This window comes from Plasmopara halstedii, assembly GCF_900000015.1.
Source record: "Plasmopara halstedii genome assembly, contig: Scaffold_444, whole genome shotgun sequence".
Classification (NCBI taxonomy): Eukaryota; Oomycota; class Peronosporomycetes; order Peronosporales; family Peronosporaceae; genus Plasmopara; species Plasmopara halstedii.
The window spans coordinates 464,237-475,747 of NW_020187364.1; the positions used below are offsets into that span (position 1 = coordinate 464,237).

General features: G+C 42.9%; 3 protein-coding genes across 3 annotated transcripts; 1 reads left to right on the top strand and 2 right to left on the bottom strand.

Moving 5' to 3' along the window:
• Nucleotides 1-59: 59 nt before the first annotated feature.
• PHALS_10056 (hypothetical protein L916_09249) lies at nt 60-4,177 on the bottom strand (the record flags this gene model as incomplete). The annotated part of the gene is made up of 5 exons (XM_024725411.1): nt 60-71; nt 133-156; nt 329-490; nt 555-699; nt 765-4,177. The coding sequence occupies 5 exons, from the start codon at nt 4,175-4,177 to the stop codon at nt 60-62; spliced, it is 3,756 nt and encodes a 1,251-aa protein (XP_024576191.1).
• Nucleotides 4,178-5,850: 1,673 nt separating this feature from the next.
• Nucleotides 5,851-6,591, top strand: PHALS_10057 (uncharacterized protein; the record flags this gene model as incomplete). The annotated part of the gene is made up of 1 exon (XM_024725412.1): nt 5,851-6,591. One exon carries the CDS (start codon nt 5,851-5,853, stop codon nt 6,589-6,591), a length of 741 nt encoding a protein of 246 aa, XP_024576192.1.
• Nucleotides 6,592-10,525: 3,934 nt separating this feature from the next.
• PHALS_10058 (uncharacterized protein) lies at nt 10,526-10,940 on the bottom strand (the record flags this gene model as incomplete). Its single annotated transcript, XM_024725413.1, has 2 exons — nt 10,526-10,702; nt 10,848-10,940. 2 exons carry the CDS (start codon nt 10,938-10,940, stop codon nt 10,526-10,528), a joined length of 270 nt encoding a protein of 89 aa, XP_024576193.1.
• Nucleotides 10,941-11,511: the final 571 nt, after the last annotated feature.

Sequence of the window (11,511 nt, forward strand, 5' to 3'; positions counted from 1 at the left end):
ATTTGAACCCACGCAGACCGGCATGTCTAGCGGATCTTAAGTCCGCCCCCGAATTCGGACTATTGTACAAACTGTGCAGAAAATATACTTTTGTCAAACGTGAGCTTGTACTGACATATAAACTTGACTGACTCTTAATGTTCGATCATCCTTTGGCTATGAGAAGTACATGAAGGCCATCTTGAAGTTGATGGACAAAACAAAAAAAACACTTCGGGGCACGAGCAGTCGTCGTTAAGCGTCACTTTAACCTTGATTAAGGGTAGTACTGACGTTTGTCTTATTTGGCCACAATATTGAGACGACAATCTTGGTGGGGTTTTCTTACCATCTCTAACTGCATACTGACTTCGATCGTCGACATGTACATTGCAATGTCTCCGTCGTCAGGCAGAACCTGGAGCAATTCTTCCGGGCTGAGCTTCAAGCACAAATGATTGAGAATGCTGGTCAATGTTGACCTTCCACAAAGACGATTACCACTTGCTGTCTGTAGAAAAGTCACAGAAGTCAGTCAGATGTTAAAATCTCGTGGGCGCATGCATCACGCGTACCTCAGTACTGTTCTTTGACATCGAAGACAGTATGCTAATTAAAAAGCGCCAATCATCTAGCGTGACGCAATAGCTTTCACTATATGACAAAATCAAGTCCTTAAAGCCAGCGCGTTGAGCGATGAGTTTTAATCCATCAACCGTTCTACACACATACACAAAACGATATGATTAAGTGGTTTAAAGACCAAGCGACAACAACAATCATGCCTGGCCACGCGAGGTAACGTTAATATAACGACGAGTGCGTCTAGATCGTTTTCAAGCTTCCACAGCCTCTGATCAATATTCTTGACACCGACGTCTTCATAATCCATAAGCAGATCCTGAGGGCACACTAAGTCCTTTTGATGCAGCAACCCAATAGTATAATCAAAAAGATATTGAAGAACTTTGCGTAATCTTGGGCTCTCTGGCAAACAGCGCTTCTCTAAGTAATCTTGCACCCAATGGGGAAGTTTATAGGGAGCAATTTCCGTAATGATTGGTTCGAGTAAATCACACAATCTCGCCTCCACTCGTTCTTCCTCATCATGATTTTGTGAGCTTTGAAAATACGAACTCAGCTTAACACACAGACGTGTCAATGCCTCCGCCACTGTCGCCTTCGCTCTATGCAAATCCTCTTCGTTGTCTTGAATCTTCTCCTTTTCCGACAACTTTTCGAGCATCGGAAACATCTGACTCACAAATACCAGGAAGCGAAGCACAAAGATTTGATCATGTTCAAAATATTCAAATAATCGATATCTGTCGACTGAGCCACTCGATGCAAATTTCATAACAGTTGGCATTGCAGCGTCGCCAATTGAATTCAAGCAAAATAGCAGTGTGGAACGAACAGATTCTTGACGGCTAATCGCGATGCTGAAAACTCGCTCTAGAATGTCCAAATATTTCAAAGGAGCCATTTTTTGCAAGGCCTTTGTCAACTTTGAGCTTGAACAATGTCGATTACCACTAGGTTGTCTCTTGATAGTTGGTGAAATTTCTTGAACCAAAAGGTCTGGATGTTTCAACGCTACTTGTATTAAAGCATCTTCGTGATTCTTTAACAAATCAGCAACCAAAGCCAACATCGAGGATTCTGAACATTGCTTGATGAAATCTTCTCTAGAGGTTCCGCTAGATTTTGTAAAAGTATCCCAATTTTCAGCTGCAAACGTATTTGCGCGCAGCACAAGTACCAATCTAGCAGTTTTGACGAGAACGCTGTTACTCGAAGATTCGTTTAATTTGTCGAGTGCAAATACAATGTCTTCTAGTGTCCATTTGAGCGTCGAGTTGACGATTAGATGAGACAGTTGTTCAGGAAAATATTCGCCATAGTGTTCTAACACGATTCTTGTGAACTTTGTATCCTCTGAAGTTTCATCTTGCGGTTGTTGAGGAGAATAAATATCAGCAAGAGAATTTTGAGGTGGAAAAACAAATGCTTCAAGATATTTTCCTGTCGCTTGAATAACCTCAGATCGGTCCACCGTGCCAACAATACTCTGAAGACGCTGCAATACTTCCACTGATGAAATGTTGGAGGCCACAAATAGCAGTGCAGCACGCTCTAAGTTGCGATGATCTTTCGACATATACATAGCTGCCAACTCTGCGGCGCAATCTCCAGCAAGATGATCGTACAAGTTCGTTTCAAGTTCAAGTGCCAACATCTCCTTTTGGTCCGATATCGCTCCTTTCAATTCATTTTGGACGGCTCCATTACTCGCGGCAAGACGAAGCAAATCAGAGCCCACATCAGCTCGGTAGCGGTACAGCGAGAATAAACTCAACAGCAAGTCTATCTGAAATGGCATCATTTCGCCCTTGGTGGACAGGAGGCCTTGACGAACATACGAAAAAATTGACGATGGCGGACTTTGCTGTAATATTATGATTTTCCGCTGCGATGGGTCTTGCTCATAGTCAATTGGTGAACGCATCTCAAATTCGGCGTCTGGAAGACACTCTGCTGCAGCCAAACTAGCCATACGAATCATATCGATGGGCTTTTCGAATGCTGGTGTTTGGATCTGCGGCAGTAAGACTACATACGAGTCAAGCGCAGCAAGTTGTGATACTGGATATGGTATAGGCTGCGTGCAAAGTAATTGTGGCTGCGAAGGCTGAGGCACGAGGGACTTGCTCAATGCTCGACTGGCTGCCACATAATGGCAAGGACTCCAGATAGACCACACTTGCAGTCCTGATAGCGTCGCCACGAACAGAAACGAGCTATTTGCCGTAATGCTTGTGACAGCACATGTAAAGTGGTAATGCATGACCACTCGTCCAGATTCTGCCGAAATTTCGGCTTCGCTATCGTTCTCGTCATCACTCATCTCAACGCTGGCAAATGAATCCCGTCGTTGTCCAGTAAAGACTCGAGCTACTTTGATCGGCTTATGCATGCCTCTAGATCTAGTCCGCTCGCCTTTACCAAACACCTTCTTCGTCATCTTCTTTCGAGTCGAATCGACTTGCTCTGACAAGAAGTAATACAAAAACGCGTGTTCGTCCGTTGCAACAAGCAAACGTGTGTAGCTCCTCGTTTCAACGCACAAGCGATTGTCGATCGTCTCAGGAAGGAACTTAATTGACCGAATACTGTGATTCGGTGGTAAAAAACGCTGTAGCAGCACACTTACATCGTCCTCTCCAATATAGTACGACATGGCTTGATTTGTTCGAATATCCTGGCTTTTAACCAAACCTGCTAAATTCCATACTTCCTGTTGTGCTTCGTTACGTCCGAGCACCATTGGAATCTGCTCTTGCTCATCAAAAATTCGTTGCTCCTCTTGTTCACGTCTAGTCTCGGCTTCCACTGTATTGTAGACTGAACATGATACTGGAACCTCGACAAACATACTTAAATCTTCAGAGCTTGAGATATTGACACAATCTGCTGAGTCCACAGGTACATCATCTATGTCTTCACGTATACTACTCCACTCTTCCAACGTCTCGGTTTTGTCCAGTCCCGTGTCGACTTGAAGCGCTTCATTGTTCTCGTTACGGCTTTGAACGTGAATCTCCATCACTCGAACTTCTGTTGGTGAAGCGAAAGCAATGTAGACGCCATGAATAGCCACGAACTCAACCTGAAAGAATGCGTGTTGCTGAGCCATGTCCACCTTTAACTCCATGACGTGCTCAAAAAAACCGTGACTGCACTGCCACATATTCAGTACTGTGCCCATTGCCACTACGACGCGACCTGTAAAGCTGCAGACAGCCACACAGTCTGCTTTGCGATTTGAGGTCGGGCTTTCTAACGCGCCCAGTGGCAGTGAGTATCCGCGTACCATTTCACGTTCTCGCCAGTCGTGGTAAACGCACAAGAATGTCTCGACATCTTCACCATCATCATCGTCAGACTTAATATCGCTTTCAAGTGTCACCAAACTGTCGGAGAAGCTTGTGTAGTGTAACGTGTATATACGGGTGTGGATGGAGGCAAATTCGTGTAGCAACACCGAACACGAGGCAGCATACACGCGGATCAAACCCTCACGTCCACTCGCAACGGCAAATGTAGCATCGGTTGTCGTACGTAAAGCACTGGTCAGTGTAAATGTATTGTCCGTAGGTGTCCCTAGCGCCAGCGACCGCACGAAAAGTGACTCCATCTTGAGCGAAATGTGACCAGAGACGATAGTGTGCAACACACCAACATGTTAATTATCGATGATAGAGAGCGTTACTGAACGTTTTCAAAGTGCACAGTGGTCAAGTCATGACGTTTTGTGCTGCACTTTTACTGATCTCATGCATCGCCAGCTGATATGAATTCGACATCTCGAAGCTTTGACGTCACGTCGAAGAACCGTAGCGCTCGAGTGTCTCAACGTCCAATAACTTGTCGAACCCTATTTTATTTTATACTTTTCAGATTAGGAAAAAAATGTTAGTTCACTATGATTTGCTTTATATATCAGTCGCTAAAAAATTAAATTGAGCTTTACTTTCACAAATACGACAGTGGTACAATAATTCAAGTCTAATTTGGTCACGAATACAATGAAATAGTTCCATGAGTGATTGCTTCAGACCTCCGTAATTACATTCTTGCGAGCTCACATCTCGAAATGCTTTGCCTATACTCTGGATTCTTCTCCGCACATGACATCATGTTCAACTTAATGAAAGGGCTCTACAGATACTAGGTGTCTCTCTCAAAAAAAAGGCAGAGATACATACGCTCCAATTTAACAAGAACAGGTTTTGAGCACACATCACCCAGCATGCCAGATAAAAATCTAGTTGTTTTGATATGAGCCCGCATATTTCAAATCACAAAGTCATCACAGCGGTATATTTTATAAAATACTGCTATTCACCTTTCTTTGCGTCAGCCCATTTCCATGTCAGCCCATGCTGTAAAAGTTATGGTCTATAGGATTAAAAATGCACTAGCAAAAGTCGCGGATAAAAATTAAGCACTTTGGTCGTTCTGTTTTTAAAAATACCATCAAGAGCACTCATCCTAACAATTTTTATCGTATGTTGCTCGGGAATCTCTCAATGCTGTCACAAACCTGGCGCATTACACTCGTACCGCTCTCTACTTCTGTACAACATCAAAGAGCCGTTAAGGAAAGTCATTTACATTTTTCAGGTCCAGATGGAAAGAGAGCCAGCGACAAGAGTCGGAATTCCGACTAAGTAGTGAAGAGTATTGTGCATTTAGGCTGAGAATGATAAAATTCCGACTTTCTACTCATGTCTGATGATACTGAAGTTCTTTCGCTCACACCTCTGACAACGAGTTCAACGTTATAAAGTCATTTCCAAAGCCTTCTATGAGTCACACTTATGTTGGAGATAAAGAGCCTTTTTTATGCCGTAAAACTCAATTTTTTCTAGAGACGACTAGAGATAAGGGGCGGTGTGATAAAAGAGTTAAACCATTTCATTTGAGCTACCTGAGATACGGTTGCATACTTTGGATGTTGGTTTCTAAGTTTTTTGTTGAAAGTGGACGGGCTGAACCCTTGGAGCACTGTCTCGCTGCTTGTCAAACACTTCTAACGGGTATATCTTGGACATACGTCAGCCATGGCGACAGTTCAGAATGGTACAATTAATAAAGTATTGCCGGGGCATTCTAAGAAACGCTCCCAAGTTGCCATTTCAAGTTTTAACAACTACTGCATATATCCACTATCGATAACAAAGAATGGTGAACACTTGCTTTACTGAAAATGCGGACCGTTACTCGTTGCCACTCGCTCTTATCAAGAAAAATACGCCCCTGCTGTCAGCACTAGCCAGACGTGCTCAGTTTGCTACCTGTGCATCGATGACCAAGAGCTTTATTACTAAGGCGTTTCCGTCACCTAACAAGAAGTTGTGGGGATCGCACAGCAGTCCAATCGGCGTAGACGATCCCACGGACGTAAATATGGGCTCGAATGACCAGAGCAGCGATGCAGTAAGAGGTGACATATGCGAGATTATCGTAGTGGCGATTCAGAAGGTCACCAGTGCAGCCTCTGCTGCTGGTGATGACGCCAACACACTAAGTCCAAGCCAACGACAAGGGTCGTCGATATGGAGCTCAACAAAGTGGTCCAATGAGCGATCCCAGCTGCCAGAACGCATCATTTGCACTGTTAGCAGTGCTACAACAACTAAAGTCTCTGCACATTCTGAACGCATTGGCAACAATTTTATTTTTGATGAAAAGTTTGTGTTCGAGCGACGAGAAAATGACGCGCAATATCGAAACGTGACTATAGACGTGTCTAGCGCTGTGCCATATTTCGGTAGGAAACGCCGCCTCGGCCAGATCGAAGTGGACCTAGAAACAACATTTGCCACGCAGTCCTCAGGCCCAGTTTCTAAGCGCAGCACGATGAAAACTGCTAACGGGTCGGAATCGGACATAGAAATTCACTATGTGCTTCATCGTCTTGAGGTGCCAAACGCAACCGCTGCTGCCGCCTCTCGCGTGCTCACGCGGTCGAGTACCAGCCTTAACGATGATGACGATATGGATGCCTGTGGACAAATCTTTCCAGATTTATGGTATCTGTGTTAGTCTATAATTTAAAAATCTGTGGCGGCGAGTAATTAAGTTAGTAGATGACGTAGGCTTCAAGAAAATGAATCAGATTTTAAATGATGCTGTGACATTGTCCCCAATAAGCTTGAAAAGTCTTTACTGGTCACTTATCAAAGTTCAAATCGAAGCAAACATTTCTGATATCTTTTTATTGTTCTAGATTTTGCACCTTAAATTTAAATGACCAATATATTTGAAAATTGATGTTGACACACAGATATACATGCAATGTCAACAAGATTTCTTCCAGAAATTATTTATGACGTACTGTAACGGGGTTACACGTACAAAGTTACACGTACCCTGGTAACAGGGGGTATGTGCTACACAAGATGGGCATGGTGTGCCTGCACCCAAACAAGGATACGGTATGTGGCTAGGTAGCCAGTAGTTATGCATGTATTTAGATTTTACTATATATATTTCAAGGATTCTAAACATTTAAAATTAGGCGGCTTTGCCGCAGATAAAAAAAAAATAAAAAATCAGTTTTGAATTTTAAACGGAAAAGTTATGAGCCTTGGGTCAAGGCAATTATTACTCTTGGAGTAAGCGGATTGCGATCTGCTATCTCGTACTTGTTCTAAGTATAGAACGAAAGGTCGGTGACTTAAAATACGCTTCCTATAAGCGCAACGCTACGGAAGCCCCGCTGCACGTACGCCGCGACTCCTCCACGTCGTTCTGGTCACAATGTACGTTACATATTCTTTGTTTTGTATAAGTCTACTGGTCTTGTGTATGATGAACATTACACAGAATACATGTGGATATATATAGAAGGGAATAATATGACGTACTCACCTGAACCATTTCTTGCTAACATAGAGCGCATTTACGCGGCACAGAAGTGCTACTACCGGCGCACATGCGACGCTCGCTTGTCATATCAAAGAGCTACGACGATAAAAATAGAGACCAAACTCGACGGTAAAGCCGAAACTAAAACCAAATTTATTGATGACAAGGCCGAACCTAATATCGAAGTTAATGTTTTTTTTTCAATTTACGAAGTCATCCCAGATGCTATCATGCTTCTTTGGAGTCACAAAACTTGATATTCGTGCATACCTTTTACAGTTCTTCACTTTCCGATTAGCAATGCAGCTATAAAGCGAATAAGTTCTGGAAGAGCTTTCGCTGCCTGAGCGGTAAAGAATGGATTCAGAAATCTTTGACTTGACCCCCATTCTCGATTGAGAAGACAAAAGTTTGACTTCAAACATTTTTTTTCGGTGTCGGATTAACAATCTTGATGATCCCACCCAGCTCTTCGGGCCTCTTAGCGAACGTTTGTTCGCCTTGAGAAAAAAAAGAGATGGGGCGTCTGCTTCCCCGAGTCAGTGCTGATTTGACTTTCGATAACGACCATTTCAACCTTATTTAGCAGCAACAGAAAAAAAGTTTTATTATCACACTATTAACCGAAATTAGTAGTTTGCAATATAACAATTTTCATTATGCTTAAACAAAATAAATCAGTGGCCAACAAGCTACAAGTTCTGATCGTTGTAGCGTTGTTTCTAGCATTACTGCAAAGGCTCTCTTTGCTGCAGAACACATGGCATCATCAGCCTTCTAGGGCCTGATAATGTCCTACGTGTTCGAGTAGCCACTCCACCAAGTTCTGTAGAAATGTTGATGGATCAACTGCTTTGCTTCACGATGACGAGTCGATCAATCTTCGAGACCGACAATCGTCTCAACTAAACAACAGCACTCTCCGCAAGTTCAATAGCAAAAGTGGAGCTGAACGTGAAAACGATTAAACGAAATGAAAGTGGATTAAGAAAAATTGAGGCATTGCAGCAGCGTTGCTCGATGCTTAAAGATCGCTGCAAGAGCCTTTCGAACCTTATTACCGAGAAAACTCGAAATTTGCCGATCTGTCAGATATTTCCCCAATGATCGGCTTTGGAGTCCTGTTTTAAATCCGGTTTCAACTAGTTCACGGTGAACTTGTTCAACTACGGACGAATGACAAGTGTTTTGGAGCTAGCTTACTAACACCTGTAGCGCTCTGTTGATGAGACAGGCTCTAATCCCAGGGTACTTGATTGTGAGCCATTTTTGTCTCCAGCATTGAAATCAAATCAGTAAAGGGGCCTGTGCTTTTAGAAGATTATTCAGCGTTTGAGTTCTTTTCTCTTCATGTTTGAGTGAAGAAATTACGTGGTTGACTGGATTATCTATTAAAGGTAGAGTACGATCGGTAGACCAGTTGGAAGATACCCACATAAAAATGTAAGATGTCGACACATCCATGTAGAATGATGGCTTGGGTATAAGCATCACCTATGGATAGTAACACCTGAATCGGTTCAAACAATCCTATTTAAAGCTTTCTGCTTCCCACTTAAGACACTACATATTCAGGAAGATTTGTCGCGCTAAGAAGTAAAAGATCATTGAACTAATACACTTTCTTGCTCTTCCTCTGCTTTTATCTGCTTTTTTACAGATCATGCGTCTGTTTGATTGCGACTCAAACAAACCATGCAACGGCTCTTTTTTCACGATAAAATGGCTAGTAATCTGTTCTTCAGGCCTTTAATGACTTTCAATGTTCTCATTGCGTCGAAATTTGCTCTCAACTCTGTGACCGCATTTAGGTCTGACTCTGGCACCGTAGCTATTGCCCCTCCCCCACCAAAGGTAGAGACCTCGTCTATTATGGGAGCAGGTACTCTAGGATGATTACTATAGCTCGGAAAAAATACGACCAATGACCTGTCAAGACATCTGTAGATTATATAACGCACACTCCGTGAGAATAAAATTCTCCCTTTAGCCTTTAAACGACGCAGCGTAACTGCACAGCACACACACTAAGCCTCGAATCACAAATTACCATTTGACCCTCCATTTCGAGATGTGTCGCTGTTGGCTCGGGCATCTTGGTGCGCAATAGTCCACACGGTACATGCCCAAATTTTGACGTAAACGGGAACCACGGTCAGGCACGATCTCAACAGATTAAAAGTCATGCAAATGGTAAACAACATCGACAGAGTGTGTTTTCTTGGCAGAGTATTTTCTCCAAAACAGGCGCAAGAATAACAATTTTGTTAATTGGATTACCATTGCGTCCAGAGTAAAATTTAAATGTTCTACTCTCTGGCAAATCTCGCAAGTTTTAGCATACTTGTACACTCATTTCTACATCCGTCAACAGTAATAATTTCGAGAAACACTTAAAAACATTTTCCACGTCAAAGATGGCGACCTGAAAGGCTATCATGAAACTCATAAAGGAATTTAAGACGCAAACCTTCGTCGTAAGATACAATAACACTGCATCGTCTCCGCCTTGTCGACATAATGCATGCATGTCTTTGGTCCTGGTTTTTTATTTATCGTCCGGAATTTCTAATAACGCACTGCTAAGATGTCTGCCTTGCTTGGCTTGTAGTGCACAACAAAGGTGTACTCTGCAAGAAAAGAAAATCATCGATCGATTCTCTGTGATAAATGAGGAGTCTATACTGCCTTATGCATCGAGGCATGATTTGCATAGATCAAACATCCCACGATTCAAGCAGGTACACCCAAAAATTAGCCAAAGAAAACTTCGTCGCTGGAAGCTATATGTCATGAACAGTATAGTTTTGTTCCGCAAGTTAAAGTTGTCACGAGTGCTTTAAACATTTGGAGCGATTCACTCTTGGCCCCTAACATCGTGTTGCAACAACTAATAGCATAATTTGCTACATCGCAGACCACATGGAAAGACTTGTCGTGGTTATATTCACAAGGACAGGAGCTTCTCGCAAGCTCTTTATCAATTTGTCAAATACCACCTGCTGATCTTTTGACCACTCCCGCTGCTCAAAACACCTAAGCTTCATATGCCTTTATGGGTACCGTAAGAATCCTCTTTTCCCGTTCTTCACTCAAGATGATTACGTGATCAGTGGGGTGATCTCACGCCTGCTTTCCAGACACGAAACAATTTCCCTTCTCCACGAAGAACCACGCATTTCCACAAAACGTTGCTTTGCCCCTGGGAATCGTAATCAAAAATTTGTTCAAGTTTCGCCTTCTCGCACAAATTAGGACGGTTACTCTGGCACTGTGAATCTGGAAACTTTGATACGTCAACTTCATAACGACGAGGCCAATTGACAAGATATTTTTGCCCGAGTACTCTTAGAAAGCAAAGTTACGATCTGCTCGACATACAAGAGCCTGACCGCCTGGTCAGTTTAATGCGTCTTTGATGCTTGGTGTACTGTAGCTTTGCCCGTCGATCCAAAGGCAAATTTGCACATTTGTTGATTTTTGGCCTCGCCTCCGATCCATAATACTACAGCTGAATCACGCATCGATACCAGATAGTGAGCTAGAGAAAAACGTTTAAGTACTAGACAAGAAGACGATGGCGGTGAAGGGGGACAAACGCGACGCTTTTCTATGTGGATTTGTCATCGGTTTGAAGACTATGGTGCAAACCAGCGCTGAACTTGGGTTGCTCCGATTGACTTCTTTTTGGTAAAAGCTGGTGTCAAGATACGATCTTGTTGAAGAAGTGTGCTTGTTGGTCGGTAGTGAGTAGCTTCACCCAATGATAGAAGGCGCCACCGCAGCGCATGTGGTCGAGCACCTGGCACATATTGTCCATGTTGGCCTGGTTGCAGCGGGGCTGCCGTAGTTAGCGCTTGGGGAAGCGTTATCTGGGTCACCGACCTTCCGTTCTATACTTCGAACAAGTACGAGCTAGCGGATCGCAATCCGCTTACTTCAAGAGTAATTATTGCCTTCCCAAGGCTAATTGACTCTTCGGCTTAAAATCCATAACTGATTTTTATTTTTTTTATCCTTATTCTAAAAGTTTAGATTTATCTAAATATACTAACTATATATAGTAAAATCTAAAAACATGCATAGCTACTGGCT